We start from the raw sequence: 20,739 nt of genomic DNA on the forward strand, positions 1-20,739 counted from the left end.
TTATTTCCAATGAAATAAGGAATTTTTAACAATTTTAGTGCATTATATGCCTACCAGTTCATGAAAATAGCAGAATCAAAAGAAACATTAACTAAAATATTAGGATAATTTAAAAGTAGGCCTACTTCTTTGAAATAAACCAGTTACACTTTCTGCAACTTGACATTATTACCTGACTATCAGATGTGCTTTGAGATCGACTCCTCTCCGTGCTGCGTGATATACTCCTCTCAGTATCAGACATCTCAAACTCTTCACAGCGCGACTCATTTCGAGTAGGTACCAATTGCCCCACTCCCAGTATTTGTAGTTGCTCACTGCGCCGCCTCAGTTCCTCTGTCGACCAGACCTCGAGTTCAGGTTCATCGTCTGGCGTGAGGGGACCCGTTGATCCTCCCAGTTGGCCGCGCATCCACTGTGCAAGATGCAGAGCACTTCCCTTGCTGGCTCCAGACTTTCCCAGTTGACGGCACTTGTGCTCAATTATATCGTCCAGGTGACGATGAGAGTTATTTAATGACTTGTTCTCTTGCATTGGAGTCTGCAAACAGTTATAAATTTTATTAAGTAAGAAGACATCATTGTATCATTCTTCCTTATTGAGAAAGGTCAAATTCTGTGCAATTTGTATAGTAAAATGTTGGATACATTTACCTTACAGATCATTAATATTTACTATGTGAAGACAATTGTTGTATTCATTGTTTGTAGTTAACTCAAGGTGAAGCAAGACATTGTTAAAAGGAGATATAAAACAAGCCATGTTTATATGTGATCAACTGAGTTATAACAACATGAAACATGTTCTATATTATGTTGTCAGTACTATCAAACTGAACTCCTTGACAAATTAATTTTCAACTGAGATGGCCGATCTGCCAAGGTGTTACTCATGAAATAGAAGGTGATTACTGATTAGTTTGTATTACTCACATGAACAGTTTCAGCATTATGTACTCTAACAAATGAAGGCATGTAGCCTATTCAACATATTTAACCCTCCTGTATGCTTATTACATTTATCACTTGTACTGACTAATAAAACAAAACTAAACTGTACAAATAATATTTGAGTAAAATCTTGGAAAGAAAAGTAAGAAAAGAAAATATCCATCTCTGAATGGTTGATATTGATTTACCTTCATCACACCATTCTACTCTATTGGTGTAATAAAGTAGTAATACAAAGATCAAAGCCGGTGGGAGTCATATTTAAAATATTGACGTACATATACTGTTACATATTAAAAGTTTCATTTTGTTTCCGTATTGATGTCCCTAAACATGTACAAATGCAAATGTAAAAGATCCAGCAATTCAATACACTAATACATGTTTTGTCCACTTAGTGGAGATCTTCAGCTAATATCATCAGAACTAAACCATTAACACTAAAATATTAAAAAAGCAATGGAAATAAAATCTATGAGAAGCTAGGGCATGACTCATTAAAATCTAAAACAAAACATCAAATTAAAATATGAATAGAAAGTGCATCTATCAAATCGTAAAATCACACATGTTCTAGCATGCTAATCACTAATGTCTTAAAATTGTTCTTTGATGTGTTGATACACAAGGTCTTGATGTGGTGAGATCCAAATTATATATCCTCCTTCGGCATGGATTAGTCTTATTTAATGTTGTGGTGAACTTCAACAGGGAACCATCGAACCTTTTGAATATAAAGGACTTGCTATTGACAAATGCAAATAACACATGAAATGTGTGAGGTTCTCTGCTGGCCCCATTGGAACTTCTCAGGCTGGTTTGCAGCCTTGTTAGAATGCGACTGGCCTAAATTATGTGTGACATATAACAAAGTTTAAAATTAGGATATACACCCTCCTCAGTTAATTCCAATGTCCTCTTTAATATTTTGGTGTTAATGGTTTAATACTTATGGTATTACCTGAAGATGTCCAGTAAGTGGACAAAACATGTACTAGTACTTGCTGTCAGGTAATAACTTTATCTGAATATATAGTGTATTGAATTGGTGGATCTTTTATATTTGCATTTGTACATGTATATATACTGTACAATGGTTAGAAGGGAAGCAATTATTTTAATAGTACTTTATTTGATGGCTAAATAGAGACTTTTTCTATTATAAAATTCCAAGATTCCAAAATTCTTTAGCTTATTTTAAGCAACAGAAGTGTTGAATTAAAACAGAAATCTTTCCTATAAGTTTAAGAAACCCCTCCTTGACAGTTCTCTAACTTATAGACAAAAATAACTATTTTACCTATTATGACATCAGCTTGTGACAAAATCTTTGTGTTCATTTTCTTCACAACAATATTATTAAAACTTCCAATAAGAATATCCACTAAAAAAAAATCCTAGATCATTGACATTCTGAATCATGTTTGTGATGTATATATACAAAGTGGTTGGAAACAACATGGACTGGATATATAAGCTTTAGAGGATTGGTCATGCTGATAAATAATTTGGAAAGAATAATTTGATATTTCATACTGCTGTCATGTCCGACTTTTTGTCTGAATGGTCAGCGTACTGGCCTTTGATTCAGAGGGTCCCGGGTTCGATTCCCGGCCAGGTCGAGGATTTTAATCTTCATTGGTTAATTCCAATGGCCCGGGGGCTGGGTGTTTGTGCTGTCTCCAACATCCCTGCAACACACACACCACACATAACACTATCCTCCTCCACAATAACACGCAGTTACCTACACGTGGCAGATGCCGCCCACCCTCATCGGAGGGTCTGCCTTACAAGGGCTGCACTCGACTAGAAATAGCCACCTGAAATTATTATTATTACTGTTGTCATTTTATCATCTGTTGAATTTAGCCAATCAGATCACTTCGCGGGAGAATTCAAATGGGCTCTGCAGGGCGGTGTTAATCTGTACGTGGATTAAGACTGGCCTGAGAGCACCATTCGAAGAAGAAAACTTTGCCAAGGGAGGGGTTTGAATACAGACCTCCGAGTTGACATGATCACGCCAAAGCAAGTATGCTACGGTGACACTGGCTGAAAGCAAAGTTGTGTTTGTGTTTGATGCTAATTTCTTGACATGGCTTGCAAGCTGTACTTCAGTAACCTGCAGAGTTAGGTACATTGCCGCGCAAAGTCCACATGATGTCCGTGAAGCGATCTGATTGGTTAACTTCAGCAACTGATAAAATGACAATGGTGCAAGATATTGAATTATTTCTTTCAAATTATTTATCAGCATGACTAGCCCTCTAATGTTCATATACCCAGTTCACTTTGTTTCTGACCATCCTGTACATAGCAGCTTCTGAATGCTCTGAAAGTGGCTAAATACATTGAAACAAACAATTTAAATTCTTTACATATTTTATTAATGTGTGTCGGGAGTGTTTGAATATGTTGCTGGAAAACATTTTTAAAACTTCTTGTAATGCTCTCATTACACTTGTAGTAAAATTTTGGATGCTTGTTAATTATTTTAATTCATTGAAACAGAGAAATGCAAGTGATATTAGGGTTGGAAAGTCAAGAAAGCTGTCAGATAGTGCATAGCATGGTGCTTTTTGATTTTGAGTATCTGATTGATAAGCCCATTGCTGTATAGAAGAAACCAGTCTTTTCGTGTAATTTTCTAGAGATTTTCATGTTACTGCACCACTATGAGGGGTAAAAGCGAACTATGAAATTAAAGAAAAGAGAGGCTGAGGAAGACCTGGTTGAGAACAATGTAAGACTAGGACCTGGACAGAAACAAGGTGGTAGAACGATGCAACAAACTGGAGAGTGCTGGCTGAATCTGGATAAGGGGGAATGATGATGATTGTAATTTTTCATAATAATGACATCAAAAAATTGCTGTTCAAGTTTGCAATTACAAACTTTATTATCCTATGCAGATGACCTGCAGAGGCAGAAATGCTTAATGATGGTGATGTTTACACTTTAATGTCCTATAATTTATAGACGACTTATTTTAATAGTCTCCATACTGATACCATATAAAGAATAGATTTTCCAACGCATTATATACTGTACTGCAGGGATATTCAAATGGTGGACTCCAGTCTGAATCTGGAACCTGATCCGGATACTGATGTCTTTCTTCCCCATGCCTGCATGTTATGCGTAAGAGAGAAAGAGAACAAATTACGAGTAAAACTGTACAAGTATTTTAGAGAGTAATGTACAACTTATACGTCCTCAGGCCTAGAACAATTTGCTCCGTAGATGGCAGTACCATATTTTGAAGCCGTGATAGTAAACAGGTTTTCTGTTTGCTCCAAAAGTGGCAGTGAGACACTAAACGAGAAAAGTAAAACAAGAAACTGGGTGTACAGTTGGTGACTCCAAATAATATTTGAAATTATTGCTTGCCAACTAGTAATGTCATATGTATCTAATGAGTGTTTCAGGATTCTAATTTTGCAAAATTTTGCAATTCGAACCCCAAACTTCTTTTTAAAAGTAACTGATCTTATCAGCCAATGCAGTCAGCAAACAAACAAAATAACCCACAGAATCAAAATACAGGAGTTATTCATGCACAGACGAAATGTGAATGTTATCATTACAGTTTACTCTGTGAAATTAAAATGAGTCTGTAGAAGAACGAAAAATAACATATCAATCAATCAATCAATCAATCAATCAATCAATCAATCAATCAATCAATCAATCAATCAATCAATCAATCAATCAATCAATCAATCAATCAATCAATCAATCAATCAATCAATTGATCAATCAATCAATCAATCAATCCTGATATGCATTTAGGGCAGTTGCCCAGGTGGCACATTCCCTATTTGTTGTTTTCCTAGCCATTTCATAAATGATTTTAAAGAAATGGGAAATTTATTGAACTTCTCCCTTGGTAAGTTATTCCAATCCCTAACTCCCTTTCCTACAAACGAATTTTTGCCCCAATTTGTACTCTTGAATTCCAACTTTATCTTCATATTGTGATCTTTCCTACTTTTCAAGACACCACTCAAACTTATTCGTCTACTAATGTCATTCCACGCCATCTCTCCGCTGACAGCTTGGAACGTACCACTTACATGTTATAATTCTCATGTTTAGGTCTGTATTGAAATGTACAATGAAGTCAAATAAACTTTACTTTTCAATACATGTATTGAATAGGTGGAATAAATAAACTTTAATATTTATTTGACTTCAACGTACCACTTAGTCGAGCAGGTCATCTTCTTTCTCCCAATTCTTCCCAGCCCAAACTTTGCAACATTTTTGTAATGCTGCTCTTTTGTTGGAAATCACCCAGAATAAATCAAGCTGCAATTCTTTGGATTTTTTCCAGTTCTTGAATCAAGTAATCCCGGTGAGGGTCCTATACACTGGAACCATACTCTATTTGGAGTCTTACCAGAGACTTATATGCCCTCTCCATTACATCCCTATTATAAACCCTAAACACCCTCATAGCCATGTGCAGAGATCAGTAACCTTTATTTACAATCCCACTTACGTGATTACCCCAATGAAGATCTTTCCCTTATATTAACACCTAGGTACTTACCGTGATCCCCATAAGGAACTTTCACTCCATCAACACAGTAATTAAAACTGAGAGGACTTTTCCTATTTGTGAAACTCACAACCTGACTTTTAACCCCGTTTATCATCATACTATTGCCTGCTGCCCATCTCACAACATTATCAAGGTCATTTTGCAGTTCTCACAATCTTGTAACCTTTTTATTACACTATACAGAATAACATCATCGGAAAAAAGCCTTATCTCTGACTCCACTTCTTTACTCATATCATTTATGTATATAAGAAAACATAAAGGTCAAATACTACTGCCTTGAGGAAATCCCCTCTTAATTATTACAGGGTCAGATAAAGCATCGCCTACTCTAATTCTCTGAGATCTATTTTCTAGAAATATCATTCAGTTACTCTTTTGCCTAGTCCAATTGCACTCATTTTTGCCAGTTGTCTCCCATGATCTATCCTATCAAATGCTTTGGACAGATAAATCGCAATACAGTCCATTTGACCTCCTGAATCCAAGATATGTGCTATATCTTGCTGGAATCCTACAAGTTGAGCTGCAGTGGAATAACCTTTCCTAAACCCGAACTGCCTTCTATCGAACCAATTATTAATTTCCCAAACATGTCTAATATAATCAGAAAGAATGCTTTCCCAAAGCTTACATGCAATACATGTCAAAGTGACTGGCCTGTAATTTTCATGTGTATGTCTATCACCCTTTCCTTTATACACCGGGGCTACTATAGCAACTCTCCATTTATTTGGTATAGCTCCTTCATGCAAACAATAATCAAATAAGTACTTCAGATATGCCACTCTATCCCAACCCATTGTCTTTAGTATATCCCCAGAAATCTGATCAATTCCAGCTGCTTTTCTAGTTTTCAACATTTGTATCTTATTGTAAATGTCACTGTTATCATATTTAAATTTAAATTCTCCTTTAGTATTAGTCATCTCCTCTATCTGGACACTATCCTTTTAACCAAAAATCTTTTCCTACTGCTGACTGAATACTTCTGTCTTTTGAAGATCCTCACATACTCTCCTTGTTCATTAATTATTCCTGGAATGTCCTTCTTGGAACCTGTTTATGCCTTAAAGTACCTATACATACCCTTCCATTTTTCACTAAAATTTGTATGACTGCCAATTATGCTTGCCATCATGTTATTCTTAGCTGACTTCTTTGCTAGATTCAATTTCCTAGTAAGTTCCTTCAATTTCTCTTTACTTTCACTGTCATTTATAACTCTATTTCTTTCCAAACTGCACTTCCTCCTTAGTCTTTGCCATTCCTTACCACCTTTAAAGGTACAAACCTGTTTTCACATTCCTCAACAATTGCTTTAAACCCATCCCAGAGTCTGTATACATTTTTATTTATCGTTTTCCACCAATCATTGTTACTTTTTAAATACTCCCTCATGGCTGCTTTATCAGCCATATGGTACTGCCTAATAGTCCTACTTTTACAACGCTCCTTGCTATCATATTTATTTTTTACTATGACAAAAATAGTTTCATGATCACTAATGCCATCTATTATTTCGGTTTCTCTATAGAGCTCATCAGGTTTTACCAGCACTGTATCTAGGATATTCTTCCCTCTTGTTGGTTCCATCACTTTCGGAATCAGCTGTCCTTCCCATATTAACTTACTTGCCATTTTTTGGTCATGATTCCTGTCATTTGCATTACCTTCCCAATTGACATTTGGTAAATTCAGATCTCCTGCTACAATCACATTCCTTTCCATGTCCTTTCCCACATAGCTGATTATCTTATCAAATAATTCTGAATCAGCATCAGCGTTACCCTTTCCCGGTCTGTACACCCCAAAGACATCAAGTTGCCTATTACCTTTACAAATGAGCTTTACACCTAGAATTTCATGTTTGTCATCTTTAACTTTTTCATAGCTTACACATTCTTCTTTCACCAGAATGAATACTCCCCCTCCTATAATTCCTATCCTATCTCTACAATACACACTCCAGTTCCGTGAGAAAATTTCTGCATCCATTATATCATTTCTCAGCCATGATTCAACTCCTATTACAATATCTGGTAAATATATATCTATTAAATTATTTAATTCTATTCCTTTCTTTACAATACCTATACAATTCAACACTAACATTTTAATGTCATCCCTACTTGACTTCCAGATCTTTGTACCCTTATCACTGCTCCCTAGACCACCCTGTTTCCCTAAATGTACCTCCCTACAATCCTTCTAAACAAATTTTCTAATTTATACACACCACTGCAGTTTAATAAAAGGCCATCTGAGCACAGAACTCTATCTCCTACCCACCCATTAGGATTTAGAAATCTCACTCCCATTTTCCCACATACCCACTCCATAGTCTCATTTAAATCCCCAATCACCCTCCAGTCAGTATCCCTCCTACAAAATATTCCACTGTAACTATCTCCACTTCCTTAAACTTGACCCGTACTGCATTTACCAGATCCCACACATCCCCAACTATGTTGGTACTTATACCTGCTTGCCTGATGTTATTGGTACCAGTGTGGAACACTACCACCTTCTCTTTCCCCTCCTCCTTCTCTTCTACTTTCTTCAACATCTGCCTTAACCTAATTCCTGGATAACACTCTACCCTGGTTCACTTTCCTCCACACACTTTCCCCACATGTCTAACAATGGAATCTCCCATGACCAGAGCCTCAACCCTACCCACCTCATTTGATCCCTTCCCCTCCTGGTCAGCCCTATTTTTCCTGACAGCTGCAGAAGCTACTTCCTCCTCCCTTTTTTCCCTCCCATAGCCCTGTTCCACCTGTCTCTTCCTATCCTCTACTCTACATTTCCCTTTCCTACCTTTTCCCTTCCTCCTACTTCCACACTTCTCATCAACAGATCGTTGTTCCTCATCTTCCCTTTGTTGTTCTTCCTGCAGTGACTCATACCGATTTCTCACAGACACCTCTCCTGAATTCTGATCCTGAATAGAACCCTTAGCCTGCAATCTCCTTCCCCTTAGAACATTAGACCACCTGCCTTCTACAATTCCCCCCTTTCCTTCCCAGCCCTTTTTTACATTACTGTATCCTGTACATTGTTTGAGGGAGGCCTACCTTCCTTCCTGTCTTCTGAGAGAATCCTAATTATCTCCCTCAAACTCTCCAACTCCTCCCTCATACTCCTTAATGCCTGGCCACACCCACAGTTTGCACTCCTTAGCCATTCTTTACAGAATATGTTGTCAAAGAGTGGAAGTGTGGTATAAGCCTAATCACCATTCTTGCTATACGAGTATGACCTGGGCGACAGCCCTAAATGCAGATCGTTGGTCGGTCGGCAGATATAATTGTGAAGATATCTGCACTCTGGAAATCATTTGAAAGAAACCTAAAGATGATCTACGCAATGATAAGCTCTACAGGACATGAATAGCATAAATCAATAACCTGACATGTCGTACTACAGAATGTATTTTACCAACAACCATAGGTCGGCCAATGAAAACCCATATTTTGTGAAGGAAAATGATAATCATATTCAATGGAAAATAAAAGCATGAGCTAGAATTATGGGTGGTAATATTGGAGGACGCCGTTGCTGGCGGGACCTAGTGTTTACAGTGCACTGTGTCTTCTGGTATGGGCTAGAGCAATCTTGTTACTTTCATTGATCTGTCTCAGCTTTATCCTTGGCTTTGACAAAATGAAAGTGACTGAGGTACGAGTGATGCTAGTAATGCCATTCCTTCTGCAGCCAGTCCCTGCTATGAATGGTGTGAAAATATTGTTCATAGGGTCGGTTGGTCCATGCATTTCAGTGGGCTTGGCAGACTGATATGTAATAGCAACTTCTGGCTCAGTGAGGAAAACAACAGGAAACTACCTCACTCCTCATTTCCCTAGTACGCCTCTTCAGTGATCCCTAGGCCATCTATGACAGCTGATGGCGGAGCTGTTGAGGATCCAACAAGCCTTTGGGCTGAGGAGTAAACATACATACAACATTGGAGGTCCCTTCCTTCTACCTGTATGATTGATTGATTGATTGATTGATTGATTGATTGATTGATTGATTGATTGATTGATTGATTGATTGATTGATTGATTCATTCATTCATTCATTCTTAGGAAACAACTATCTTCCAAGAAAAGGCCCATTTGGTGGTACTATGAAATGTATGGCTTCAGCAGGATGATATGCCACCCTGCTTAATCGGAAAGTCCACCAGGAGAGACATCAGTAACATCCAAAACAGATGGTATGATACAGTGAACCTCTGTTATGGCCACTGAAATCTGTGGAGCTGAATCTACAGGACTTTTTTCACTGGGGTTATCCCTGATATTTGGTGTGTAGGGTAATCCTGGAAGATGAAGAGTGCCTCAAAATTTCCCTATATATGAATATTAGGTGCATTAAGCATACTTTGCAATGGCCTGGAAACATTTTGAATACTGGTTATCTTAATTATGCTGTATGAGAGTAATATTGTCTAGAGCAGGGGTGCTGAACATACAGCTGGCAGTACCACTAAAATATGTTTCTTAGGTTTGGCCCTAATCTATTTTTGCTTAATGGTTTATATGAATCAAATATAAATATACATAGCACAGTCGTTAAGTTCTGAGACTGACCGCATGATGGCGGTGTGGTGCACTATAGCACATAGGTGGCGCCGTGGTATGGTACCATGTCAGTTGCAAGAGACAGTTGAGTGCGTGCACTGGAAGCAGACATACAGCCGTTGTTGTGATGGTGAGTTGAATGCGCCTGTCGGAACTTGATATGTCACAGTTTGAGCAACGGGCAAACATCAAGTTCTACCAGAAATTATGCAAAACCGCTGCTGAAACATTTGAAATTATGCAGCAGGTTTACGGTGAGGGTGCATCAAGTCACAGTGGTGTGTTTAGGTGGCACCGATGTTTGTGCAAGGACGCGACAGTTTGGAAGATGATGTGCGTACTGGTCGGCCACAAACAGTTCAAACAGAATGCAAGATCCAAGAAGTTGCAACGTTGGTGCGTGCTAACCGCTCCCAATCGATAGATGATCTCGCAGCAGCAATAGGGTCAGCCATGGTACTTGCCACAAAATTCTGACGGATGACCTCAACATGTCTCGTGTTACCCAGCACAGTGTGCCACGAACCCTGCCACAAGACCAACGTGATGATCGCATGATGATTTGTGGTGACCTAATCAGTAGTGCTGACGATGATTCAGCGTTTCTCAACCGGATAATACCTGGAGGCGAAACATGGTGTTTCTTTTACGATCCGCAACTGAAACGACAATCCACCACCTGGAAAATGCCATCATCACCACGACAGAACAAACCATGACAAGACAGGTCAAAAGGCAAGGTGATGCTGGAACTGGGAACTGTTTTTTGATTCAAATGGAATCGTTCACATGGAATTTCTCCCAAACGGTGCAACAGTAAACAAAACCCGCTACAAGAAGATCCTTGGCTGTTTACGCGATGCAATTCGCCGTAAGTGACCTGGGCTTTGGCGTACAAAGAATTGGCTGTTCCTACATGGCAATGCCCCTACACATCGCTCTGTCCTTGTCCAAGAGGAACTTGCAAGGCAACAGGTGACAGTTTTGCCACACCCTCTGTACTCACCTGATCTTGCACCGTGCGATTTTTTTTCTTTCCTTACCTGAAGGCATTCCTATGTGGGCGCAGATTTGAGTTGTCCGAAGAGGTCACAAGAGTAGCCATACGGGAATTTCCTGCCAACTGCTTTCAGCGGTGCTTCCAGCAGCTATACCAACATCGGCAAATGTGTATAACGGCCAATGGCGACTATTTTGAGGGTGGATGTGGTTCTGATCAAGTGGTTAATGGCCAACGGCGATTATTTTGATGGTGGATGTGGTTCTGTGTAGGGGTACGCCATGTAATGCAGCATCGTATGCAACATACAGAGTCATGTATGTGTCTATCCTCCAGGTGTCAAGTCTCAGAACTTAATGACTGTACTATGTATAAATTACAGTTTCTCTTCTTTGGTAGCTATGTAATCAATTAGTCTAATATAGAACTAAATCATTCCACAGCACTAAGATCATGTTCGAGACCTTCAAACCAATCTTAGGCTGTGGGAGAATCAGATCTCTAATAATAACTCTGTTCATTTATCAACGTTACAGAGCACCATTAAAAACTATAAGAATATGTCCTATTATGTAACATTGGTATCAAGTCTCTGAAATGATTCTTGAGAAATTTAAAGATTTTTGATACTTGACATCATTATCTTTCTACCTTGTTTCCTTTACAGTTGATATGAAAGCATTAATAAGACATGCAACTTGAAGTTATTGATTTTCCATGTGATCTGGCTGTTCAGGAAACATTTTAAAATGTGCCCTTACCAGAATTTGGCTCAAAATATCTAGATGAAAACTATCCCATGATAAAAATGAAAGCTGCAAAGAAACTTTCAATGTTTGGTAGCATAAATATTTGCAAACAGTTTCTCTCCCTCTTAAAGTTTAATAAATACAAATTAAAAAGTTAACCTTTAAAAAGTGTTGTGGGAGTTGTATCAAGTCAAAACATTCTTTTACCATATGTGCCAAAGTAAGTGTTTTAAATTGTATGTATATTCTTGTAATTTGTTCATTTAATGTATTATTTTTGTTCATGATTCAGTTATATAATATTCTAATAGAGTAACATTTATATTAAATCAATTTCATTAAACATACATAAGCCTACGATCCCATACTTTAATATTCCTGATTGAAACAGAAGGATCCTTTTCATTTTCCCAACATAATTCTGCAAAAAAACTTATTCAAGCTATCCCGTACAATAATGAATTTGTAAAAAATATTTTTGCATTTGCGCTTGGCTCAAGAACATGCATGATATGTTGATGAATGCTTATAGTATTAATTATCTTCAAAATAATGTGCCCTTTAGGGAATGTAATTCAATAGCTTGTTCAATGAGGTTCATTTTTTGAAAATCCCAAGAATTGTAATAAGGGTATGAAGCTCATCTTCTTATACTTACCATGATATAAATATAGGTAATGTGAATTCTTTTACAATTATGTAAAATTAATCATATAAAAAGTGATTAAAGTTCTTTGTGGTATGTGAAGTGGTACCACTAGGTTTATAAATACAAATAAATACAAATTAAGAAGTCAACATTTAAAAGGTGTTGTGAGAGGTGTATAATGTCAAAACATTTCACCAGATTTTGAACAGCTGGTAGACAAGAAGCAATGCCAAACTTCCAGTACTTTCAAGATAATTCTTTTACCCTATGTGCCAAAGTAAAGTATGTGAAAAGAAAATTGTCTATGTTACTTATAGAAACATGCAAATTGCATATATGGCATTTGAAGTATAATGAGTAATAATATCAATATCAGCATAAGATAAACTAATACATTTTCTATACTAATATACTGTAAACTACTAGTTAGTAAACTATAGCCTATGTTGAAAACAGAAAACATCAAACCTTGAAAATTAATTAATACATATATAATACAGATTTGAAATAGAATCACAGGAAGTTTTCAGTACCATACTACAGTTTTAATTTCACTGCGGTAGTTCACAATAAAATAAATAACTTCTAGACTCTACAAAACTATATATCACATTTGTTACAGTAAGTATTTTTTTCTCTCATGTTAATCACTCCACTTTATTGATTTCGTATAAGGAGGTACTTATGCTGTAACTGTACTACAGGAAATTAATTGAAATGCATTTTTTTAAACTCACATCAAATGATGAAGAAATATATGGTGATTACCACAACTGCAATAGTTTACTGAAAATGAAAATTTGAGCATTCATTTTTATAAAGAAAAGAAAGGCTATTTTAAAAACTGGTATCTTAATAGTCTCTGAACTAAGTACCAGTACTAATATAAGAACATTTCAAGAAATAAAAATTGTAAAGAATGAGTAAAGATATTTCTGGACAGTTTATTAATGCTTTTCTGGGAATTTCTCACTTGCAGTTGAAGAAGTTTAGACTACACCTTGTTGTTAGAAACACAAATGCTTATGTGGAGTATTTGCCAATAGGCTACATTATAATCTCAGATTATTCAATGTCTTTTTGAAGATTTCTGCTTGAATACTGGAGTGACTTGACAGAAAGAAACACAACCTTACAATTTTCTATTGAACTTCTTTTTCTACTCTACATTACTACTGTTCTATTTTCATGAGTTTGAGAAATAAACAGCTCTGGAATATTATAACATTTTCTTGGTTGAAATAGATAAGGTATATGCTGTTAATAATAATTATTCATAATTAAACCCAGTTAACAGATAAAGCTTGTGTTTGCTATCAGCACCCAAGTTATATGGTTGAGTAGTGTTTGCTGAGAATATTATTTTTATAAGATATGAGTGTGTTTCAAATTGTTCTAAACTTTTAGGAGTGTATGCAAAGGTGGACATTTCTTATGTGCTTATGGGCTGGCAATTCCATCTTAGAGAACAAAATGTTGTCTGTTCATTTTATGTGCTCTTTTATAAAAGATACTTTAAGGAAATCTCGAATAAAGTGCTGGCTTGGTTTCAGTCTACAGAGAAATAGCAACATCATCACATGTTGAAATTCTGAAGAGAAGCTATGACGTCACACAGGTGTGTAAACATGCTATGTGTACATATGTGGAGATAAATCATGCTTTTACCAGATTTGCAGCAAAGACGTTGTGCGTTGCTTACTCTCCTCTGCTCAATTACATGGCTTCTCATAGAGGCAACAATATTGGATTCTTATAAATTTCAGAATTATTGAAGTAATTTTCCTGAGAGAGAGAGAGAGAGAGAGAGAGAGAATGTTGCTAGCCAGGCTAATAGCATGTTAGTGAAACATAGATTGAAGACAGACCTTTCAGTTTTATATCAAAGACAAGACTTCAAAAACAGCAACAATTTAAAAAGCCATGTTCTCACAAATTACCAGATTGTTAAGAACTCCAATTTCCAAGTTCTTTGAAACCATTTAAGGAAGTCTAGGTAAACATTGAAAGGGAATCTGTCACCCGGGCACCCCTAAATGAAGATCAATGATTGATTGATTGATTGATTGATTGATTGATTGATTGATTGATTGATTGATTGATTGATTGATTGATTGATATTAGTTATAACACCCAAGAATACTGCTAAACCAGAAAAATGTTTTTCTACCCTCAACAGTATCAAGACTTCTCACTGAAACACCATGTCACAATAACAGCTTAGTACCGAGTTCGATAGCCGCAGTCGCTTAAGTGCGGCCAGTATCCAGTATTTGTGAGATATTGGGTTCGAACCCCACTGTTGGCAGCCCTGAAGATGGTTTTCCGTGGTTTCCCATTTTCACACCAGGCAAATGCTGGGGCTGTACCTTAATTAAGGCCACAGCCACTTCCTTCCTGTTCCTAGCCCTTTCCTGTCCCATCGTCGCCTTAAAACATACCTGTGTCGGTGCGACGTAAAGCAATTTGTAAAAAATAACAGCTTAGTGCCCTCGCTTTGCTCTCAACTGAGAATAACATGGTTGCCAATAGTAAATGGTTCAGCTCTGAAGTTATCAACAAGTTTTGCAGCAAAAAAACAGCGACATATGGACTTCGTTTTTCGTCTGTGAGTGAGTACTATACATTACTTGTATATTTTTATGGATTTATTTATTGTTCATTTGGTTTATTTTTTGAAAATGTTAGCACACAATTAAATTTTAGTATGACCATCATTGGCTGTATCTTCTTTAGGGCTGATATAAAGACATTATGGTTGTGCTGATGTCACCATTACAAGTTCTGTGTCTAATGTTGTGTTTGGGAATTTCACTGTGATCTGTGTACCATGCTTTTTGTCCCAGGTAGTATTTGGTACATTCACTGCATTTTTCAAACACCATGTAAGTTAGGGTGTATGTGATTAGAAAAAAAGTGAGAAAGAAAAATATTTATATTGAAATAAGTTCCTTGTTCTGGAGTTTAGATAATTTGAATTTTTTTGTTCTTTATGTTTTGTAGGAGACTGTCACTGTGAATATGGTTGTAACCATTAGCAACTGCTGGTACTTTATGGGGTCTAGTTATTCATTACAATCTTTTGTGAATAGTGGTGGTTTGTGAAGTTGCAGCATGAATCAGAATACTAAGTGCTTGTGTGTGTATTGGGTTGGTTTACAGTGTTGTGAATTGAGGTGTCAGCATCATAGGATTGATGTATGTCCTATATTTATCTGATGGCTGGCTCTATGGTTAAATGGTTAGCACACAGGCCTTTGGTCCAAGGGATCCCAGGTACAATTCAATGTTGGAGATTGGTTGTGAGTAGCAAATTTGCTTCTGAGGTGGAAAGGATAAGTAAGTTAAAAATTTGCAAACTAAACATTATTCCATGGCACATAAAAAATCTGGTATGATGTGGTGGAATATTTAGCTTACTGGGAAATAGTGAGAGGACATACAACAGAAGCTACAGAATAAATTACTGTAAGTATCTCCAGGATTTACACTTTGTCATTTTCTTTATGAGTGTGGAGTTATGATCTAGGCTATGCCTGACAGTTGCCTTTTTAAAGCTTATCATTGTATGGACAGAGAGAATTTCTAATTAATGTATGCAAACAACTAACTTCAAATATTGATAACAAAATTAATTCCTTTTTCTGTACGAGCTTCTCTTAATAAATTAAAAAGGTACATAATTATATTCCTGAGCTGATTATAGTATTCTAAAATATATTAATTTTAATATTACTGTATATGAACAGTAGTTTTGGTACACTTTATGAAAAAGATGTAGAAATCTACAATAATTCTGAAACTAACTCTTCTAACTGCATACTAATTTAATTATTTATTTGTGCATAAAGTCAGAAAACAAACATGCATAGTGGCATTTATCTAAAAATAGTAATAACATCTATATAATACAAGATATCATAATATTCTTACCAGTTATTAATTGATATGCATTAATTTCTTGACATATGGAGCTGATCCAGAGTAGTAAAGTTTAAAAATCGAATGGATAATTCCACAAAATTGTGCTTGATGTTGTATGTAAGTAACAAAACAAGACATTCTTATGTTCTACCATTTATTGGTCACATTAAAAACAGTACAGCAGGATAATGGGTTAAGCTAAGTTGGTTGGAAAATGTCAGTATGTTTGCTAAGAAAAGTAAAAATATTGAAGAAGAGAATGTTCGATAGCCTTAATGACTGGATTAGTATCATACCGTTCCTGAAATAATATACACATCAAAATCTTAGAGGAGACATACTTGTTAACACTTTATTGCATGAACTTTTTTCAGTATTTGTTTTTTTAATAAATTATGTTTGTAAATAAATAATTTATAATGAATAGGTACCCTGATCATTGAACCCTTGTCTGGTTTTGTGAGAAAATCTCACCATTAAACATCATGAAGCAAGTTGCCCAATATTGCTCTTAATAAAATAATGAATAAGACTCTTTAGAATTATTCTTGAACATTTTACACATTTTTTTTTTTAATTTACCACCTACAAATATCAGGGCTGATCAGACCATGAACACTGTACAAGTGCTAGCTACTGTGCCATGGGCATTAAACACTACAGTTTAAGTTCCATGACTGAAGGATAGATGGAGTTACAGCATCCTATGCTTTATAAAGCAAAGCTAGACATTCCACTGAAAAACTGCCAAAGTGTGTTCAACTTGTCTATTTGAAGAATTTATCTTCAAACTTCAGGATATGAGACCACGACTTTGGTTAAATCTACAGATGAAAATCAGAAAGATATTTTATGGCTCTCTATCAATCAAAAATTCCTCCTGATATTATTCAAGAGGACAACATAAATTGGAATAAATAAAAAGCCTTGTGCTATTACAGTTTTGTTATTATTAAATGTACATTACAGAGGATAGTTTGCTGCTACAAAGACACCACAGAGTAAGGGAAAGAGCTGGAAATAGCGGGGTAGTGAGCAATTGTGGAGGTGGTGATGGGGTGGAGGGATATTTTAACATGAAGTTTTCACAGTGCATAGGGGCCTGCATAATGCAGTGAAGTTTGAGCAGCTCTGAAAGGAAAAATGCTTTAGTAACATTTTTATAATTGATGTTTAATTTATGCAATAGCATTAAATTGATATATATCTCAGTTTATTTTATTTATGGTGTTTAGTAATAAATAACCTCTTCCTCTACTTTATCTCTGGTTTTCTTTCTGTAGCTTTTTCAAAATCTTACCATATCATCAAGTTGTAAACTAGTCTTTATTCTTGTTTCATGAAATTCTGATACCAGTGAAAACATAGCCTGAACTGATGTTCATAAACTGGGTATCATTCAGATGAATCTGGGAATTATAATGAAAGTTGAAATATAAAGCAAAGTTTCAAACATGTATGAATGTTACTATATTGGATCAAAATTTAAATCAAAATTGAAATCAAAGTTTCCTTTGCTTCTGTTCAGGTACTACAGCGTGACTCCTGCAATGGTTGTTGTCCTTCCTGTATGCCCATAGAAAACCCATCAACTTTGATTTTTTTAAAAATTTCGTGTGGCTATTTCTAGCCGAGTGCAGCCCTTGTAAGGCAGACCCTCCGATGAGGGTGGGCGGCATCTGCCATGTGTAGGTAACTGCATGTTACTGTGGTGGAGGATAGTGTTGTGTGAGGTGTGTGAGTTGTAGGGATGTTGGAGACAACACAAACACCCAGCCCCGAGCCATTGGAATTAACCAACGAAGGTTAAAATCCCCGACCCAGTCGGGAATCGAACCCGGGACCCTCTGAACCGAAGGCCAGTACGCTGACCATTCAGCCAACGAGTTGGACATCAACTTTGATAAAAAGGTTAATCAGGCAGAAAACAATAAAAAATTACCCCCATTGTATTTTGTTGAAAATGCTCTTTGTGAGCCTGAAGACAAGTGTTATAGAATGTGATGATATTCTGGCTCCTTCACTCTATACAATTCAGCCTCATGAATCTTCAAAATTTTAGTTCAAATTTCATTTTTCTGTTCTTGTATGGTGTGAAGGTTACTTCTATACCCTCTATCTTTCAAGTTATCCCAAGTAGAAGTTGCAAGGCATTATATCAGGAGAGCGAGCTCCATGCAGATGAATATGAAACTTTACTTTGCTGGCTCAAGTCTTTCACAAATATCCAAAATTCTTTTTTTTTTTTCCAGTTACGACAGCCAGTTGTTTAATTCATTTTTTATTTAACACCGAACCCATATTTTGAAATTATTCACAATTTTCTTAAATCTGTAATGTATTGGCACTTCCGCTCCGGGAAACTGTTCAAGGAATTCTCTTCTCATTCACTTGGCAGGTTTGTGTTTCAAAAATCTACAGCACATAAAAATATGCTGTTCAACACATAATTTACAAGCCTTGAAATTCACTAAATTGGTCAATTACTGTTACATAAGAACCAATCACACTACACACTAGCTAATTGCAGACTAGCAGTTATATAGGTTAGGCAGCTATTGCATCATCCACTCATTAAGACACGGAACAGGGAGTGACCAGCAACTCGACTGATGCTTGCAATGTAGGCCTATATATCTCACTGTTTTAAATTATCCTGTCAAATATTTTATGATAATAATACGATACAGCAGATACTGTAGGAGAAACTCACATATAACTTGGTTTCTCATGAGTCACTTTTCCTATTTGTTTTTTATTCTGGAAGTCATTCCATTAAATTTATAAAATTTATACTTATTTCATCTTAATTATACAATTGGTTTTATTAAACTGTTCACAAATACTTAAATACTCTACCCATACAGGAGTCATTGACACTTCATGAGTTAAGCTTTACTGGGCAACTGCTCTGTGATCTGTAAATATTTAAACCTACATGATTTTATAGATTAAATCATCATCATTATTAGTATCATCACAAAATTTATTATATAATGAGAAGTTAATGGACACACAAAGATATTTTCTTCTGAAGTCAACTTGCTTACTTCAGTATCTTTGCCCTCTATGCATATGTAACATGTGCATATTGTAAATGCATCCTTCTGTGTAAATGATACAGCTAATTTCTTGCCCAATCACATATTAGATCTTGTACCCTGTCAATATTTACATTTATCACGTATTTACATGTACAATCTACGACCTCATCTTGTAATGGTTTACATCGATCATGATATAACTTTACATTATCTAATTACACATAGGGAGGAACCAAACACTTCAGAATAGTTTTATGGAGAGTTTGGATGAAGATCAGGATTTTAAGATGGTCCATTTTCTGGAGATAGCTAAGATGGGTGGCACAGACAGTAGAAGCCTTCTGAGCCCAAGTTGGTGGGTTTGATCCCAACTCAGATCATCAATGCTCAAATATGCCTGCCTTGTGTTGGTAGATTTACTGGCACATAAAAGAACTCCTGCATAACAATATTTCAGCACCTCAGCATCTCCAAAAATCATAAAGAAGTAATTAATGAGACGTAAAACCAATACCATTATTTGAATCGTGTAGTTTCAAAAACCCCTATCTCCAATTTTCACGAAAATGGAGATAAAGATTGATTTGATTTTGCTCTGGGCATGTCCACCGCTGTATACTATTAGTACGCATCAAAACCCGCTCTAACAGTTCGAAATTCAGTGTCAAAGTACGGGGTTATTTTCATATTCCGCCATCTCCAACGCCTTGCGCTCGGCGATAGATAACATAACCCGCCATCTCCTCCGGCCAATAGGAAGGCAATACGTAACCATGTGTTAGGCGCGTGAGGAGCTCTTGGCGCAACAGTGAGGAAGCATTTGTGTTGACACAGTGTTGTGTATTGTCTATTACTAATGGATTCACCTCATAAATGTACTGAGAAGTGTAGCCCTGGCAAGGGTAGGAAGAAATTACGGAACAAACAGCAGTGGAAATGCAAGGAAGCAAAAATATCAAGGTATATTTTCTTATAGTAACATTATGTTATTACGTTCCTCTCTTGTGAGCATAATTGTAGAACTGTATCAGAAACTGCACTTTTAGAATAAGCTTTAGAAAACATGTATTGCTGCATGAAGTCGGCGCGCGGTGTTGTGCCGGATCGGTCGTTCTCCTGTCACAAAAATGGCCGCAGTTCGAATCTCGGCCAGTGCACATTCGATTCCTGATAGCCCGTACCATTGTGGCTTTGTGCAGCTTCTGATATTACATTCTATGGTCACATTGAGAAGCGAACTTCCCTTTCATTTTCGATGCA

The 20,739-nt window shown here is 36.5% G+C and overlaps 1 protein-coding gene across 1 annotated transcript in view; it reads right to left on the bottom strand.

The window, feature by feature from the left end:
- PsGEF (Protostome-specific GEF) overlaps positions 1 to 20,739 on the bottom strand; it is a 603,069-nt gene that overhangs the window by 206,752 nt on the left and 375,578 nt on the right. The window contains exon 16 of the mRNA XM_067138170.2: positions 173 to 541. Coding sequence (XP_066994271.2) covers positions 173 to 541 — 369 coding nt within the window. The remainder of the gene's footprint in view (positions 1 to 172; positions 542 to 20,739) is intronic.

The sequence above is a fragment of the Anabrus simplex genome, chromosome 1, assembly GCF_040414725.1.
Source record: "Anabrus simplex isolate iqAnaSimp1 chromosome 1, ASM4041472v1, whole genome shotgun sequence".
Lineage (NCBI taxonomy): Eukaryota > Metazoa > Arthropoda > Insecta > Orthoptera > Tettigoniidae > Anabrus > Anabrus simplex.